The sequence below is a fragment of the Cavia porcellus genome, unplaced genomic scaffold, assembly GCF_034190915.1.
Source record: "Cavia porcellus strain 051 isolate PalLab524CR breed Dunkin Hartley unplaced genomic scaffold, mCavPor4.1 scaffold_19, whole genome shotgun sequence".
NCBI classification, from domain to species: Eukaryota; Metazoa; Chordata; class Mammalia; order Rodentia; family Caviidae; genus Cavia; species Cavia porcellus.
Window position 1 is genome coordinate 26,902,005 of NW_026947502.1, and position 19,606 is coordinate 26,921,610.

Sequence of the window (19,606 nt, forward strand, 5' to 3'; positions counted from 1 at the left end):
CACTGCCTCCAGGTCCTGTGGTCCTGGAGGGAAGTGGTCTGGGTATGTCCTGCCCACTCCAGTTGTTCCTCTCCTGCCCTTCCTCCAGCGCAGCTTATTGAGGCTATGGAAGCTTTCTCAAGTTTAGGGTTTGGAAATAGCACAGCCAGTGACGAAATGCATTTCACGCAGGCTCTCCTCTCAGGCAGAGCTGAGTTCATTTTCCCATGTAAGCAACTGTGTGACCTTTACTTTCCTGAGCCCCAGTTTTCTGATGTGAGGGTTAAATGAGATCAAGCCTGTCCTGACTGGGGCACATAAACCCCTGCCATGTGGACAGCTCTCCTCTCTCGGGAGTCCACAATCAACCTATGAGGATTTGTGCCTCAAGAAGCCAGTGGCTTGGCCCCTGACCCCTCCCAAGGGATGGATATTTAGGGAAACGTGAAAGGAAAGGGATCCACTTAGTTTGTGAGCTTGTCTAACAAAGTTCAGATGAAGTTTCCCATCTACTTTCTGCTGCCCACCAACAGCTCAGACCTCTTTCCTCTGATGAATACTACAGTCTCCCCCTTGGCCTATGGAACAACCAGATGTGTATCCTTCTAGAACTTGAAAAAAAAAACAATTCCAGCCTTTGATGTACCTACGTCATGTTCAGACACCAAAGGCGCATGAGGTGTGCCCTCTGTCCCTCTCCAGACACCCTTCCCGTCAGCACACCAACCCCGGCACGTTTTGCTATCCAGCTGCATCCTTTTCCACTAGCTGACTGACCTGTAATCCAAGTAACAGCCCTGAGGGTAGGCATTTACCTTCAGCTTGTCGCCGTTACCACCACATCCTTGTCCATATCTCTCTCAACTCTTGTTTGGCTGTTTGGTAAGGTAGCTTCCCTAGGACAGGAATTGGGGGTTGAAGGGCATGTGCACTGTACTGTGCAGAAGGCCCTGCCAAATGGCCCTCCGGGGATGAGGTCTGATGTGCATTCCCAGCCACAGCGTGAGATGATGAATTTCCTTACACAAGAGGAAAGGCGTGAGGCATAGGAAGCAGGCCCTTAGCTACCATTTAGTGAACAAATATTTATGAAGCAGGTCCTGGGGCCAGGCCCCATGCCAAATGCTGAGCCCATATTGATGAATGGGCTTCACTCTTTGTCCTTGAGGAGCACACAGCCAAATGTGGCAGGCAGACTCAGGCACACGCCATCGCATTACATTGTGATAGTGCTATTAATAACTGCAGAAAAGAGTAAGGTTACTGGGGACTCATGGGTCAGGATGTGGACTCTGCCCCTTCCACTGACATGGCCAGAGACTTTTGGACAAATTCCGTGACCTTTTGATAGAGTCTTGGGTCTCAGGTTCACCTCATGGCTGCTCCCGGTTTCCTACTAGCAAGCATCCTTCTGGGATTACATTCCTCCCATGCAGAGCCTGAGTCATTTTCAAAAGAAGGTTGGACGCAGAGTCTTGCCCAAACATGGTTTGAAAACTCCTCATCAAGCCATCCAGAAGACCTTCTGTTAGAAATATTTCCTAGCTGCCTTCGTGTTTTTCATTCATTCATTTGACAAGTATTCATTTTGCACCTTCTTTAACCTAGGCACTTAGCTAGACCCCAAGGACACAGAGATACAAGCCCTTAGTTTTGCTCTCCTGGTCTGGGTTGGGGTAGAGAGAACAGGCACAATAAAGCAAGTGGAATCAGGACCTTTGAACTTCTTAGATCTTGGTGAGCAGACTCAGTGCTTGTCATATCCACCTGCTGGGTTAACCAGGCTTAGTCCAAGCCTTAAAAAAAGCGTATAGCTTTCACAAAGATGCCTGTCTCCCTGCCTCCAGCTCAGATAGAGGGAGAATCTAGAGGCTTATTGGTATGTGTTACCCCTTGCCTGCAGGCCTGGGGCAGGGAAGGCAGCTGGAAGCCTTGGGTCCATCTAAGTCAGCATGGACCTACACACAACTGTACCTACTCATTGTAATAGCATCTATGGGACATGGCATGGGGTGGTGGAAATGATTCTGCCCTGTGAGTCCTACATGGTGCTTAACAGAAAAGGTGCAAGGTTCCAGATGCAGGATGCTTTGTCTTCTTGGAGAAATTTTTGGGGATGGGGTGGGGAAGTATAGTAACCACAGTTTCAGATGAGAAGGGAAAAACCAGTATTCAAAGAATTTGGGTTGGTAGCATAGCTTCTCTAATGGATTTTTTCAGCAGCTAGAGAAGACATTTGAAATTCATTTCCATGCCATTAAAAAAGGAAACAACAAAAAAAACTCCAGCAAATCATGGCCACTGTATAAATGTGAAGTCCATGTAGATACAGGTTGCTGAATACGCAAAGCATGACTGGAAAAGGTGTGCCTATTATGCTGCTATTTAGAAAGAATAGGGATTTTTGAACTAAATATATATGTGACTTATAATGTGTAACAATGATTTTTATGTTTGTATTAATATGTAATTATGTACTTTTTGTTAGTACATACTTTCAATACATGTTAAATACATTCACAGTACAGAAACCCTATTTAGGTACACACATTACATCTTCATCCTTATATGGTTGCAGGAAAACACACAAAACTGTTGCAGGGATAGGAGCTTGGATCGAGAATGACTCACACAGGGTACCTTTATACATACTATCTTAGTTACTTTTCTCTCATTGCTGAGACAAAATACTCAACGTCTAAAGTTAAAGGGAAATGGGGTTTTTTTAGCTCACAATTTGTAGATGTTTCAGTCCATCATCAGCTGGCTCCATAGCGGGATGACACATGGCAGAGGGGCATCACAGAGGAGAAATAGTTCACAGTGGACAGAAAGATCAAGGCAAGCGAGGACCCCAGCAGCCTTTTTCTGTCCCTTTTATAGTCTGTCTAGACAGCCAGAACCAGGGTGATGCCAAACCAGTCGTGGACTTAGTAATCACACACACTTAATCCCAGCATCACACACTCTAGATCCAGCCGCCTCTGAAAAAGCCCCACTCTGACCACATGAGGCCTTGGGGGGACATCTAGACACAGACCATAACATATAAAGTAAAACCCTTAAATGCTACCACTGTACTTTTTGAAAGTTAAGTAGACACTGGGAGTATTGTAGTCCCCCAGGACAACTCAGCATAATTGTAAGGATATTCCATGTAGTTTGATAACATCCTACCCTTCATGTGTAGCCCAAGTCTCTGGAGACCCTTTCCTCAGTGCTCTGGCTCTAATATACAGGCACTCCATCCTGTCTGCCCCAACCCACATGGCAGTCAGTCCGTTTCTTTCCCTGAGCCTTTAACACGGCGAGGGCCCACATCAGGACTGGTAGGAGCATGACATGGTGGCCTGTATGTTAATGCACCCACAATGAGCTTGCAGTAGGTGCCCAGCAAGATGCTTGTTCTCTTCCCCAATCAGAATGCATCTTTGATAGGTAGGTAGGCAGACAGATAGACAGATAGGATGATATATAATAGATTGATAGATAGGAAAAAAAGTAAATAGGAAAATAGGAAGGTAGAAGGGAAGGTAGATAGATATAGAAAAATACAGATGCCTCTCAACTCTTGATAGGTTTATATCTACTCTAGGTTGAAAATACCATAAATCAAAAATGCATTGAGCTGGATGTTTTAGCTGGTGACTATCATCCCAGCAACTCTGGAGGCCAAGACTAGAAGATCACAAGCTTAAGGTCAGCCCAGCTAAGCTAGGGAGACTCCTATCTAAAAAAAAAAAAAAAAAAAAAAAAAACCCAACACACCCCACAAGCATCGGATTCTCCCGACTCCCAGCCCTGGCAGCTTAGCAGTAGCACTGTTTCGGACACGGCTGTTCCTCCTGGTGACCGTGGGGCTGACTGCCCTGCCAAGCATCATGAGAGAATGCCACGTGTATTTCTAGCCCGGGGAAAGATCAGAACTGAAAGCATTGTTTCTGTGGAATGGGTACCACCTTCACCCCACTGTAAAAGGGAAAGTCTGCATGTACAGACGAGTGGCAGCAGACTCTGCCTCGTCTCGGAAGCGGGGAGATGGGAGAGAACATGGCCTGTGGCAGCCCAGGGGTCCCAGGCTCCGCATCAGCAGAGGCGCGGCTGTGACGCACGTGCCCTCATCATCACTGCTTTACATGGATACAAGGCTGGGTGTGCTGCAAAAGTCAGAAATCAGCACTTTCATGTGAAATCCCTCAAATGTTCAATGCAGACTCCAAATTTTAAAATACACATTACTCTGTGCTGTAGGTACTGCATTTCCCTAAAACTAAGACAGGGTCTTGTATTAATTTTTGCTCCAAGAGACACAATAGGGCTTATTTTCAGGGAATGACTTATTTATCATGTACAACAATTTGCGTTTATCCAGATAGAAAAACCTACATGTATTCAACTATAATCACATCATTTTCTGAAGCACCAGTATAAATCAGTTAAGTCCGTAGTACGTTGCCACAGCCATACTAAATGTATCCGTCTGGCTGCCATTCTGAATTGGGGCTCATTTTGAGAGTAGGGCTATTATTTCAAGCATCCTGAAAAATCATGCTAAGGCTCATTTCTGATTAAGTCTTATTTTCAGGGAAATAGGATATAGTTCTGTGGTAGAGCTTGGTATGTGTGGAGCCCTGGGTTCAATTTGTAACACAGAAGTCAGACAGACAGGAAAAAAAAGTCACTCAGGCCAAACAGAAGCCCATGGTGGGCCCCAGGGTGCACCTTTCTTTCAGACTGACCTGCATTAAAGAGTGCTGGAGGGGTGGAGGTGGGCAGGCTCCAGGAGGCTCGAACACATGCGGGAGGCACACTCTAACCTGAATCAGATAGTACCAGACTCCCTTCCTAGGGGAAGAACTGCTTCATACAAAGGCCACAAGTAAGAGGGGGCTTTGGAGGGTCAGTGGGAGCACTGCCTGTGCCAGTGCATGCTAGGGCCCTGGGGCAGGTTTCCTCCTTAGCTGGCAGGGGGTTGGGAGGGCTGGCCTCCTCTTTTTAACTGTCTGATGCTCCATGTCATTTCTTGCAGTCTCCATCTGCTGCTGCCTCTTCATCCTCTTCCTCTTCCTTTCAGAACTCACCGGATTCATCACAACAGAAGTGTAAGTCCTGTCCTGGTGTGGGGCATCATGGGCTTTCTGGGACCCAACTGAGCAGAGGGGAGTATTTTTTAAAAGGGCAGAAATCTTCAAATCCTCTGTCTGTTGGCAATTCGATGACATCAGTTAATCTCATTTCATAGGAAGGGTTTTAAACTTAAACCAAATGTGAGTGTGCTTTATCAAAGTGTAAGAAAACGTTTGGGCTCAGGTGGGTGGGGCCTCTGCAAGTCCACACCTGAACAGAAGTTATTCACCCTTCTCTCGCATCCCTTTGTTTGGCCGGTGGGCTTTCTCTCCTCTGAATCATGTCAGGGCATTCCTCAATGTGGCTTCTGGCGGGGAGTTGAAGCCAGCGAAATCTGGCCAGCCTGTCTTCTAGGCCCCCTCTCGTTTCTCAGGCCAGGCTCTCGGAGGAATTGGGGTGGGTCGGGGGTTTCCTGGCAGCAAGTGCCATGACGCAGACTTGATCCATCACTGATTCCTAGAATTACCCGCTGTCCTTAGTCCATTAAGCGCTTTGGGGTGTGTAATACAAAATGCCACTGGAATTGTTCCTCCGTTGCTCTCTGGGATGGAGCTTCCTGCCTCGGCCACTGGTTTCAAAGCCTCTTCATTCCTGCGTTTACAGCCCACAAAGCCATGGAACAGCTGAGCCAACGCTGGAATTTTTTTTCCTACTCATGGAATATCTTGGTTTTGCCTCCCTCTCAGTCATAGACGCTGGGAAGCTACAGCTCAGCTGCTTTGGCACAGATGGCCCTGATGTTAGGCAGATCTTACCACCTTTCACTTTCAGATGGTCCAGGAGATGGCTGAGACTCAGAGAGGTGAAGGGACCTGCCCTCTGTTACAGTTAGGTGATGGCGCCCAGGCCCACCTGGCTTCCAAGCTGTAGGGGTACTGATATGGCCCCGGACCTGAGCTCTTTTTTTCTGTGTAGCTTCACCTCTGCCCTGTGTGGGAGGCTTTTCTTCCCTTGCATTTCGTTCCTGTTTTTTAACCTAAGGGAACCTAGCCAGAGAGGCCTCACAGATTGGCAGGGAGAACAACGGACGTAGCATTGGAAAACCCAGATCTGCTTACTTGCTACTTCACTGTTGTGTGACCCCGGACAAGTTGCTAAACCTCTCTGAGTCTCAGTATTGCTGGCCAATTGAGTAAGAGCAAACCAGAGTCAAAGCTCCCTTCCAGCTTTGGAAAAGGCTGTGTCTACTCTTCAGGACGTGACCTCTGTAGCCATGCAGGGGTCACAGAAAGCGTTTTGTTGCTCTCTGACCCCTAAAGGGGGAGGTGACCCTTGGCTGAGGCGAGCGTCTTCCCCTCTGTGCACATTCGGGCCATTCAGTGTCTCGGGAATGACTTCATTTGAATCAGAGGTAGGAGCAGAGAGAGAAGCAAGAGTTTGTGACCTGCTATTGAGACTTATGAAGTACGTACTGTGGGCCAGGTACAACTTGGTGACCTCCTCAGGCTACACTTTCTGGGATGAGGTGGTTTATTCTCTGCACTTATGATGTCCTGAGTAATATGCACCTATCATAGCAGCAAGGACCAGGCACTTAGGCTGGTGGCTTTCTATGTTGTAAACGGGGACACCAGCAAGAACAAACAGGCCCTGAGGCAGGAATTATCCAGTGTATGCAACGAGCAGAAAGATGGCTGACCTGTTGAGCATGGTGGCATACGCCTATAATCCCAGCACTTAGGAAGCTGAGGCAGGCAGATCACCCCGAGTTCATCACCAACCTGGGCTACATAGTGATATAGTGAGTTCAAGGACAACCTGAACTACATAGCAAGACCTTGTCTTAAAAAAAAAAGATAGAATGATATGACTGGGGCAGAGTAAGCAAGCAAGGTAGAAGGTAGAAGGTGGTGTAGGTCCAACCAAAGCTGTGGACACAGCTGAGTATCAGTGAGACCCACTCCTTGGTTATGAGAGCACTGGCCCAGGTCTGCATGTTCACTGCTGTGCACACCCATGCTCAGCAGAGCTGAAATGGCAGTGTTGGACAGACAGCCAACAAGCAGACAGAGCTACACTCCACTTGTCCCGCAGCATTTTGGGGGGATGGATTCCAGGGCCCACCAAAAATAACAAAATCCAGGTGCTCAAGTGCCTTGCATAATATGGCCTAGTATTTCCATATAACCTGTATGCATCCTTGTATATGTTTTGAATCATGTCTAGATGAACTTAAAATAACTTATATAATGCAAATGTCATGTATGTCATTGCAATACCATTTTGTGCAGAGAATAATGACAAGAAAAATGTCTGTATATTTTTAGTACAGACACATTGTGTGTGAGTGTGTGAGAGTGTGTATGGGTATGTGTGTGTTTGTGGGTAGCTGGTGCTGCAGATGGAACCCAGGGCCTTGCGCATGCTAGACAAGTACTCAGCCACTGAGCTGCACCCCCAGGCTTCCCATGTTTTTCAGTCCATAGTTGGTTGAATCCATGGGCGTGGAACCCATGCATACAAAGAGGTGATTGTATATTATTTTGATATTTGATGTGTTCTGAAGAAAAAAGCAAAAGGATGTAAAATGGACAAGGTGCAATATTGTCATAACTTGTGAGAATTAAACAGGTTATTTAGCAGGAAGATATTTAACCTAGTGCCTGGTGGGCTGTACTGTCCACTGGCCTGCCTGCGGACTCCCTACCGAACTCTGAGCAGGTTTAGGAGCTGCTCTTCACCCTGCCCAGTCCTTTACTTTTAAGAGCCCGTCTCTTTGGCATCCTGCTAACAACTCAAGAATAGAATTAGTCAGCTTGGTTAGTGGTGAGGTTGCAAGGTAGGGCACTGACAAGTGAGTTTTGACGTCAGAGCTGGGGAGTGGAACAGGCAGGGCCCCACCTGCTGTGTGCCTGGAGTGCTCCAGGTGCCCCAAGCGAGCATGCCGCTCCAGAGCTCGGCCCAGAGCTCCACTCAGCTGTTTACCAAGGGCAGGGCACAGTGTGCTTCTGCTGCTGGCTCCTCCTCTGCTCTGGGACTTCCTCTTCCTGCCTTCTGATCCTACCACATCCCCAGAGAGGAGTAAAGATGAGCGGCAAGAGGAGGCTTAAAAAAGTGCAAGGGCCCATACGGTGTTTGCCTTGTGTCGGGTTAGGGACCGGCATGCTTCCTTTTTAGTGTCAAGATGGGGAGGCAGAATGAGAAGAGTCTGTCGCTTCCACGGAAGCACAGTGACCCTAAGGGCCCCTCCTTCCCTATTACCTCCTTAAAAGGGGCAGGGACAGCGGACTTAAGGAGCCGGCAGAGTGAAAAAGGGTCGTCCCTTTGGGGTTTTACATTCATGGAAGCCTCTCTGACCCCTTGGAAGCCCAGCAGGTTTGGGAAGATCTTAAGGTAACTTTCTCTTCCTGGGTGGAGAGCCCTCACCAGCCACTATATGACCGCAGTGGGTCAGCGCCCCTCTCTCACCATGAGTGTGTAATCCAAGGAAATGAGGTCACCGCTAGTTGGATCAACATTGTTCCAACCCTGGCCTGTGGTTATCAGTGACATAAGACGCTTATTCTGGCCTGGCCCCATGGGGAGGAAGGCGTGTTTGTTTGGGCGGTTGGGTTCCAACCTGGGCTTTGGACAGACCAGTGATTATCCTTGGGAAAGTGGCCCCACAGGATGTTCTGAGACTGTGTTTTCAGGCAGGCAGCCCCTTCCTTTAAGAAGGTGGCCACAGAATGTTCCAGCGTTTGACTGCTCAGTCTCCAGATGGCTCTTAATTAATAACCTGATGAAGGTTTATAATAATAATATGTAGCTACTAGAAGTCTCCCTTGATAATTTATAGCATAATATACCTTACGGTGCTTTCCAGTTGTGATTTACCATTAAGTGACCCCTCTGCTAGGTTAGCATGCCTGGGTTAGGGGCTGAGGGTGTAGCTTAGTGCTAGAATGCTTACCTACCATACACAAAGCCCTAGGTTCAATCCAGCACACAAACATAAAACAAAAAACAAGAATGTTTAGGTTGGCATTTTATAATGATTATCTCATTTAATTGTCACAAATCTCCCTAAGGTAGCTACTTCTGTTAGGTCCAGTTAAAAGCTAGGGAAAGTGAGGTACCACACAGCCAAAAGCCCATGATGTCAATGGGAGGAGGAGCCGGAACCCAGCCCAGGTCTGTTGCCAGTTCAAACCCATCCTCCACTCCCGCCCTCTCCTTCTGCCCATCTGCTCTGAGCAGTTTGGAGCCCTGGGCATGTGGGAGCTGGTGCTTTTTGGTCAGCATAATTGACTAGCGGACTTAGTTGCATCCTTTGGGAGTGAGGTAGCCAAGCAGGCAGATGGAGCTCCAGGAAGTTGGACCTTGGAGGTTACCTTGAATTGTGTCCTTACATACATCTTTCCCATAGTGGGCCTGAGGCTTAACCAAAGGAGGAACTGGGTCTCCCCTCTGAGCCCAGGTCACCTGCTACAAGCCCAGAGCCAGGATGTCATATTAGAGGGACATTAAAGACCTCACCCTTAGCAGTAGCAGGCTTGATGGCTACCAAGCATGGAATGGCATGTATGCCTCAGAAATACTGCCCCTTCCTTTTGAAAGTAGATTTGGGGCAGGACAACCCTAAAGGTCCAGGTCTTCAAGGGTCCTGATGATGACCACAGGGTGAGGGACTGAGGGTTATGGAACCAGGCTTTAGAGCAAGGGGATGAGACCAGAGTGAGTAGCTGGCCATCCAGGGCTGTTTTTTAGATACCCACCATATAAGCAATAGATGTACTTGCCGGAGGGGCAGGGTTTTAAGTCCAGGCCCAAAGCGCTTGCTGGCATGAATGACAGTCGTCCCCTCCCACTCCCCCCAGCCTGCACTGTGGCCTGGCCACGGCTGCCGCAATGTAACTTTCCATTCCATCACATCATGAAGCATGGAGGTCAGTAACTTTGGGCAGGAATCCTAACTATTCAAGTGCTCTTCTAAAAGCAAATAAAATTGTTTTCCATAGATGTCATCAGACTCACGTCTTAGCCTAGAATTTCAAGGCGCTCGGCTACATTCCACCTACATTCCCCACCCTTACCTCCCCATCCCCTTTCTCCCCCTGTCCCTATAAGGCCAATTCTTGCTGACCTCTCCCTGTGTATTCAGGCCACACAGACGCCATCTGGCATCCCCCACCTGGAATTTGCCCCCCGCTTGTCCAGTGGTGCACATCCTCCCCCTTCCTGGGACATCTGACCAAGAAATCCCTCCTGTGTTCCCACTCGGCTCCACAGCAGCTGTGAGCACATGCTCTGTTCGGAGGCTTCAGGAGTCCTCGTGCTGGTGGAGGAGTCCGATGTCCCTGGGGTGGGGCAGATGCTGCTGCCCACCAGGTGTGGCAAGTGGATGCAATGCAGGAAAGTTTGTGGGGTACAAAAGGAGTGGACAACTGAGGGTCTCCCTGCTCTGCAGGCACTGAGGCCATGAGCTGGGGACCTCTGAGAAGTATCAGAGGCTGACTGGAGTCATGCAATCCTCAGCTCTTCCCATCTCTGTTCTGTTTGGGCGCTGTAAAGCATTGGAAAGGGCTGAGATCTCTCAGTGCCTCTGGGTTCAGATCCTGCACCTGCCATTCCCAGGCTATGTCATCTTAGCCCACCACGTACCCTCTGCTGACCTGTTTCCTCCACGTGGAAAGCACTGGAACTCTGTCCAGCACTGGCTTACTGTGCATATGAAATAAGATGCCACATGGTGGTATATGCCAGCAGTCTCAGTACTCTGAGAGGCTGAGGCAAGAGGATCAGAAGTTTGAGCCCAGCCATGGCAACTCACCAATTCACTGAGACCCTACTTAAGAATAAGTACAATAAAACGCTGAGATATAACTCAGTGCTAATAAGGCCCTGGATTTGATTCCCAGCACTGAACAGAAAAGAAAGAAAAGCAAGATGCCACATGTGAAAGGCCCAGCACTGTCTCTGGCCTGACCTAAGTGCACAGAACTGAGATATCTCCCAGCTTTATAGGAGCCTTAGACTATATCAAGTAGGTCTATGCCAAATGCCTTCCACACATTAATATGTTTGATCTTCCCCATGTGCTTTGAGGTGGGTACTGTTAGCATCCTCATTATTTCTACCTCATTAAAAATCTATATTGGTAATAATGATTTAAAAATGGTGTAGATTGAGTTCTTACTATTTATGTTTTGTTTTGCTTGCTTGCTGATTTATTTATTTATTTATTGAGACAGGGTCTTACTGTGTAGTTTAGGCTGGCCTTAAACTCACTGTGTAGCCCAGGCTGGCCTTGAACTCTCATTGATTCTCATGCCTCAGCCTCCCAAGTGCTGGGATTATACGCATGTGCCCTATACCTGTCGGAGCTCTTACTGTTTACTTAAGACTGTGCTCAGCATTCCTCTTGTCCTCCTGGCCTCAGTAGAGATACAGTTGATCCCTGCTATGAACCTTTGGGGACTGAGTCAGGGACCTCCACCTGCATAGCAGCAACATCTTTTGTTGCTTGAGCCCCTTGTGTATAATAGCCTAGTATTTGCACACAAACCATGCATATCTGATACTTTAAATCATCTCTAGACAATTTATGTCACCTCATTTAGTGTAAATGCTCTAGTGACTGTACTGTTTCATTTGGGGAATAATGATTTTTAGAATATATACGTGTTCAGTACAGATTCAGTGTTTTGCCAGATATTTTTGATCTATAATCCAAGGATGTAAAATCTGCAGATATAGAGGATCAACTGTACTATGGTGGTCTCATTTATATCTGGGGAAACTGAGGCTGGAAACAAAGTCTCTTATCCAACATCAATCAGGCAAGAGATGGCTGAGCCAGGATTTGAACTCTGGCAGCTTGAATTTCCCCATGATGCTCTATACTCTTTACAAAGAGCCCATGTGAGTTTTTGAGAAAAAGAAATGGGACATGGAGCCACCCCGACCCTGCAGCCTCTGGCTTTATCCACCAGGGCTCCAGCAGCCCTACAGAGTAGCCGGAATTCTAATCCCTAATCTCCTCTTTCTCCATCTCTTCCTCTTTCCCCTCTTCCCTCTTCCTTATTTTCTCCCCTCCTTTTTAGTGAGGTACGTGTAACTTACATACAGTGAAAGGAGAGGCGAGGTGAGCTTTCCCATTCATACCCAAGTAACCATCATGTCATGGAGACATAATGCATTTCTACCTCCTGCAGGAGTCCCTGTGCACTCCAACCCCATCCGTGATCCCGAAATCACTGTCACTGTTCTGACTTCAGTGACCGTAGAATAATTTTGCCTTCTTAAACTTCATTGAAAGCTTCTGCAGTTGTTTGCATGAGGAAACCGAGGCTCAGAGAGATGAGGCAGTTTGTGCTGGGCATGCTAGCTTCTAGACAGCAGAGCCAGGAGGTGAGCTCACGTCTATCCACCACTGCCTCCAAAGGGTCTTCTCATTGCCTGCGCTAAGTGGCAGATCTTTGAGAGTTCCCAAACCACAAGGATGTCACAAAAAGCATTTATTTTTCTTCTAGGTGGGCTGATTTCTGCCTCTTAAAATCGGTTCAGCCCCAGCCATAAGGCCAGCTGGCTTTGGCAGGCCCTTGAGGAGAGGTGGCTGTGGGCAACAGGCCTGTGGCCAGGCTGGGGGCAGCAGGAAGCCAGCAGGTCTGGAACATTTGCCTTGGACATGGAAGGCGGCTGTAGTGACCTCATTGGGCGGCGCAGGTGATTGAGCTGTGTTCATCTTGCAGCCGAGGCCCTCCTAGGAAGGAACTTGGGAACAGCCAGTTCAGCCTTACATAACCAGCCTGGCCTGGGACCGCAGCAGGCCGGCACCTCAGTGCTTTGTTCTGGGTGGCCCTTTGGCCCAGGGAGCTGGCCGCTCTGGTTATTCTGGTTGGGAGGACAGGGACCTGTGCCCGGGTGAGGCCTCCTGAGGCTGCGCCGATGAGCTCACCACCGTGGCGCCGCACCTGGGATTCTTGCTTGTAGCTGAGGTCACCTCCCAGGATTGCCAGGGGATGACATCATCCCACAGTCCCCCAGCGATGTGCAGAGACACAGGCTCGCCAGGTGGGAAAGGTGAGCAGCTTCAAGGAAGAGTCTGTCTTGGCTGGGAAGGGAAGCCGGGGGCACTCCCTTGGTGACCATTTTGTTAATCACCTAGAAGTGTCATTACTCACCCCCCTCTGGAGTTGTGAACCATGGCTGGGGTAGAACTTGGGTGCTGAAGGCTATGGAGAGGGATTTGTCTGGCTGTCAGGTTGCCCATTCTCCGACTTACCCCCTGGCTTACCTCCGACAGTCTGTTTTTCATGTTCTGTGCAATATGGGCTGGTGGATAAACACTTCCAGGCATTAGCCTCCCATCCTTGGCCTCTAGGGACCAGGGCCCTCTCATTTTCTGCCTTGGCCCTCAATACCAAGGAGAGGAAGGGAGCCAATATGCGCTATAGAAAACCTGGGGCTCATCTGTATTGGCTCAGCTGCTTCCTGCCATACGATTTTAAGGATGAAACGCACCCTCTCTCAACCTCAGTTTCCTGGTTTTGAAATGGAGACCAGCCCATTTCACAGGAGCAGATAGGATGCATGAATGCAAATATTACCTTCCCGAGTGGCCCCCCACGCTGACACCAGCACAGTGGACTGGGGGCCCGGTAATCTGAAGGTTATGCTGTGGCTGTCCTGTCCTTGGGAATGTCCTTGTGGACAGCCCTGCTGCTTTTCTCAGACCATAATAGCTCCTTGTTACCTGAGCACCAGCGATATCATGCTACGTTCCAGGACACAAAGGTGGTCCTTAGTAAAACGACTTCCCTTGTGCCCGCCAACCCATTCCTTCCCAATGCTACCATTTCCAAGGTCCTCTTGGAGTTCAGTTGTGTAAAGCAGGTAATCCTCTGTACAGGACCTAAGGGGCCTAATAAATATGTAGGAGTTTTTTTCAAAATTGATTTATTGACTGATTGATTGAAGCAATACTGTGGACTAAACTCAGAGCCTTTACACCAAACTGTATTCCCAATCCCCCTTTTTAATTTTATTTTACCTTGAGATAGGGTCTCATTAAGTTGCTCAGGATGGGCTGGAACTCCGAATTCTCTTACATCAGCTTCCCAGTGCGCTGGGATTACAGGCGTGCACTATCATGCCCAGCTGAGTTTTGTTTTTAACTGGCAAATAATAACTTTATATACTCATGAGGTGCAAGGTAGTGTTGTGATTCATTGTAGAAGGATCAGGTCAGCCTAATTAGTGTCAGATATTTATCATTTCTTTGTGGTGATAGTATTTAAAAGCCTCTCTTTTAGCTAATTTATAACAGGGCTAGCTACCCATGTCACATGATGGCTTGAAATAATATATTATAATTTAACTGTTAGTTATCTTGCCTGTGCAATAAAACAACAAAACTCCTTTCTAACTTTGTACCCATTGACCAACATCTCTGGGTCCCCATCCTAATCATGTTGAAAATCAGCCCAGCACAGAGGGCCCTAGCACCGTCCCTTTCAGCTGCCCATGAGACCAGACCTTTGGCTGTGGCTCCCTCTCCCTGCAGGTAGAAGGAGGTTCAGGCGGGCAGTGTGGTCGCCACTCAGCAGCTTCTCAGCAACATCTCTGAGGCATCTCAAGCTCATGATCACCTTTGGAACTCCTGCCTCCAGTTCTGCTCCATTTCCGGGACTCCCTGGTCCAGAGAACAGGTCCCGAAGGAAGTGTGGCCATCTTCCTGATGGACATCCATCAGCAGGTTCAACCTACTCCACAGGACATCCAGCTTCTCGAATTTCCACTGCTCCCACCTGTGGGCTGCAGCCTCCCTGTTGCATGATAGGCCTCCTTGGCAGTCCTCAGGCACTGGAGGGAGCTCATTAAAGGGCAAACCTTACCATACAAGCTGTGCTCAGTGTCAAGTCTAAAGGCCATGGCCTCCGAGCTGCCTAGCGGTGCTGCCCTCTCTCCAACCGTGCCGCACAGCATCCTTCCTTTTGCTGTTATGCTGCAGCTTGATGACTGTCATTTAGTTCCCCAAATGAGCTGACCCTGCCCAGTTCCAGGTCTCTGGAGACACTATCAGGACCCTTCCTCCTCTTTGCTGGGACCATGCTTGCTTATCTATCCTCCAGGCTTTAGCCCATGTCTCAGAAGCAGAGGAACCTTCCCAGCCAGCTCTTCCCAAAGGATAGGCATCTCAGGGTACCCTGCAGCACTAATCCTGGTTGGTGGCAATGTATTTATTTAGGTCCTTGCATTTGTGAATGGATTGGAAGCACCATGTTGTGTGGGTTCTTGCCACATCTGGTAGCTGGCAGGGGGTAGGTACCCAAAGGAGTGTTGAGTAAATGTGTGTTGCTAACAGATCCTGACACTGTCCCTAACTGACCATTATAGGGGACAGCCAAAGATAGCCTCATCCTTGTCCTCGAGGCTGTTACCTTACATGGCACAAGGAACCTTACAGATATGATTGCTTTAGGAGTCTTTAGATAGCAGGGTCACTTCGGTTACCCAGATGGGATAGATGGGGGTGAAATCACCAGAGTTCTTCTATAAGGGAGGCAGGAAGTCATAGAGGAAGGAAACTGCTATGTAAGTATAAGAAAATAAATTTTGATTATCACACAGCCATTGACTGTGTGATCGTTTGTCATAGCGGCCACCGGAACGTCATAGAGCTGTCTGGTCATGTTGCTAACCTTGGATCCTCCCTAGAACTTCGTAAAGGCCCAGGTACTTCCTGACTTCCCTGATAAGTGGCAGAGGATCCCAGTAAGACAGACAGTAGTACATGTGCCTGCTGGTACCAGGCCCTGAGCCCTACCAAGACCCCCATTTCTCATTTTAATGTTCAAATCACCCCATTAGTAATGAGCACTGTTGTTGATATTTAACAAGTGAGTTCATAGAGCTGAACACAGAGAGTCTCAAAACCAAGATCTGAACCTGAATCTTTCTCAGAAAATGCTCTTCCCCTGACGCACCCTTCCTCCCTCCTCGACACTGGCCTCTTTCCCTTTCCAGAGTGTGTTCCAGTAGGGAGCCCCGCTCTCCTGCACCTGAATGTGCACAAGGGTTTACAGATAAAGCTCTGGGTCATCCATACTGTAGCCAAAATGAGATGGTCTCTGGCTGTCTCCTATGGCCAGCATTGGTGCTTACATCTCAATAAAGGTTTCTGTATTTGTCTCTCCCTCAGTGTGAACGAGCTGTATGTTGATGACCCGGATAAGGACAGCGGGGGCAAAATTGACGTCAGTCTGAACATCAGTTTACCCAATTTGCACTGCGAATGTGAGTATTTCAAATAACTGCTCCAGCAAGGAGCTCCTCCTTGGGACAGAGCTGTGTGTGCTGGTGGGGCATGACATCCAGGATAAGCAGAGTGGAGGGCCAGCAACAGGGGAGCATGTGCTGCCCGCACTCTTCAGAGATTTTCTGAAATAAAACACACACACACACACACACACACACACACACACACACACACACTCGAGTTACTTGTTCAGAACAGCCACATTGGTGCAGGGAAGTGGAGCCTCTTGGGTCCTGTTTCTTAGAAACTGAACCTGAGATTCTCATGCACATGGCTGAAAGGAGGAAGAGAGGGCAGCTGGACAGAAAGAAAACTGGACCAAGGCATATGCTCAGCTGAAGTCTGGCCTCGGCCTGACTTCACAGGGAGCTGTGTGTATGACAGTACAGTTTTTCCCACTGGTCGCATTGGGACCAGGCTTACGGGTCATTACTGGCAAATACTTTCAGATGGTGTGCATGGAAGTAGTCACATGACCTCCCAAGCAATCAAAAATAGGAGACTTTTAGCCCTGAGCACTGATCGGGAGCAGGACAGGACTCTGGGTAGCCAACACCTGCCAACGCTGGGTCAGACCTCTATGCGTGAAAGGGCTCCAATGACATCTATTCCAGGAAAGCACAAGGAAACTTCTTCTTTATGTCAACTCTATTTTTGTTTCTTTTAATCGAGATATTAAATTACTTTTGTAAAGTAAAACACAATCAGTCTGATTTGGAGTCAGATCCTAGCTCTTTTGCTTATGAAAACTGGGAGTTTGGCTAAGGTGACTTCAGCATCCTCCTCCGTGAAAGGAGCTCACCGTAGTATACTTTGGCTGAGATTGCTGGGAGGGTCTGATATAATGGTTCCTTGATTTGTTGGTGTCCCCTCTGGGCCTGGGGTCCCAGCCATCCCTCTTCCCTGCCTGGCATACAAACTGGCACAGCCTCCTCTCCTCTTCCCACTGCATCCCTTCCTGTTAAAGGGCACAGGCAAGGACAGGATACCGGGTGGGCGTCCAGCCAGAGATAAGGAAACATTCAGCTTTGATAACTGTTTTTCGTGAGAATGTCACAATTTTGAACCCATTGTAGGGCCCAAGCCAGGGAATTTGCTGAAATAGGTCAGCTTTATTTGTTTTTATTTAAAAAAAATTTTTTTTCCTTCCTGTTTGAAGAGTAATTTCATTTAGCAGCTTCTCCTTCAGGAGCTGATTGTGTCTCCGGCACAAGGAAATTCTTAGGCCAGAGGACTTGGGACCAAAAGAGCAGGAAAAGGAAGGGATGTGGCTCAGGCTCTGTGCCCGCTGCAGGCGGTGGCCTAGGATAGGGCTAGAAGTCCTCGGGCTGCTGGCTGTGTCAGCCTGTCTGCCCTGCTCCCTTCCAGGCCCTTCCACCTCTGCAGGATACACTGTGACCTATGATGGGCAGCTGACACCAGTGCCATAGCATTTTTTTTTTAGAAGAACCTCAGGGTAACTCAGTGGTAGAGCATTTGCCTAGTGTGCAAAAGGTCCTGGGTTCAACTCCAAGTATGAACTAAAAAGTCTTCCAATTTTTATCATGTAGGGGCCAGGGATTTAGCTCAGTAGCACAAGCTCCTGCCAGTACAAGGTCGTGAGTTTGATCCCAGGTACCAAAAAATAAATAAATTAAAATAAATTTTTATCATAGACAAAAATGTATGCTTGTCATTGTACCTTAGAAAATCCAGAGAAGTGCCCATAGTTTACTGATGATAATGGTGTTTCTTGAAAGGTTGACATTATTCTGTCCTACTGGCCCTCCCTTTTGTGCATCTGCGAATGTGGCCAAGATCATACTGCATGTGTAGTCTCATACTCCTCTTTTAAAAGTACTATTCTGAGGCTAGGGATATAGCTCAGCAGCACGGCGCCTGTCTGGCAAGTACAAGGTCCTGAGTTCAATTACTGGTGTATACACACACACACACACACACATATGCGTGTGCATGCACACACACATAATACTATTCTTTAGAGCAGGGAATTAGCTTAGCAGCACAAGTATCTGTTTGATAAATATGAAGTCTTGAGTTCAATCCCTGGTGCCTCCCCAGCAAAAAAATTTTTACTACAAAACTCATAAACCAATATAGGAATTAAAAAAAAAAAAATACACATTCAGTCCTGGCCAGGCATTGTGGTGCATGATCTTAATTCTGGCACTCTAAGAGGCTGAGGCAGGAGAATCACAAGTTCAAGCCCTGCCTAGGCAATTTAGTGACTTAGGGAAGCCCTGTCTCAAAATAAAAGAGAAAACAACTGGGGACATAACTTTGGGTTTAACTTTCAGTACCAGAGAGGGGAGAGGAAGGGGGAAAAGGGAGAGAAGAAAGGGATCGATTCAGAACACACATACAAAATAAAGAGACTCCTTTTCTGCTGTCTTCCATTAGTCCCGTGTGTCACCCTCCCCTAGGAGGCTCTGCTAATACTGGGCACAACTGCAGAAATATCCAGAGAGAAGTAATGCATCTGTACCAAACATGTATAGATTTTCAGTTTTGTTTTGGCTCTCAGTTTTAGAGATTCCAATCCATGACTAATTGGTCCCATTGCTTTGGGCCTGTGGCAATCAGTACATCATGGTGGAGCCGAGCTCTTACCTCACACCAGGGAAACAAAAGAGACAGAGGAGCTCATCCCTTTCAGGAGCAGCCCCGGGGGGTCAGAAGAACACCCCATGCTCCAACTCCTGAGGCCTCCACCTTCCCAACAGCACCGAGCCAGGGAACAAGCTTTTATCCCACGAGCCTTTGGGGAGCACATAGGATCCACTGCAGCAGCTCTCCATGTGGCATTTGCATTCTGTGATGTATTGGAAGTCTTTAGATGAAGATGTGCATGGGTTAGTGGGTTACTATACCGTTTATATAAGGCTTGAGCATTCCCAGATTTGGTGTCCCTGCAGGTCTGGAAGTCAAACCCTCATGGATACCAAGGGACAACTGTATAATTTTTAGCTTTTTCTTTCATCTAGAGAAAGGTCATATCTATATCTATATCTATATATTAATATCTTGGAGCTGTTCTTATAATGCTCATAATGTGAGCAGAACAGTAGCTCACTCTCGCTACTGTTCAAGCCTGTCCTGCATCCTTGCCTTGGGTTAAAGTGAGAGGTGTCTAGCAGAGTGACAATGAATGGGGACTCCAGAGCAAGATTCCCTGCTAGCAGTCCAAGCTCTGGTGTTTCTCGGCCTGGGCAATCTCTGCCTCCATTTCTCCATGTGTCAACTGGGCTGATACTATCA

The 19,606-nt window shown here is 47.9% G+C and overlaps 1 protein-coding gene across 2 annotated transcripts in view; it reads left to right on the top strand.

Annotated features, from left to right (window-relative positions):
• The window catches only part of Ergic1 (endoplasmic reticulum-golgi intermediate compartment 1), a 91,686-nt gene that overhangs the window by 42,217 nt on the left and 29,863 nt on the right, over positions 1 to 19,606 (top strand). For both annotated transcript variants that reach the window (XM_003473342.5, XM_063230793.1), the window contains 2 exons: positions 5,009 to 5,081; positions 16,232 to 16,326. In XM_003473342.5, coding sequence (XP_003473390.3) covers positions 5,009 to 5,081; positions 16,232 to 16,326 — 168 coding nt within the window. The remainder of the gene's footprint in view (positions 1 to 5,008; positions 5,082 to 16,231; positions 16,327 to 19,606) is intronic.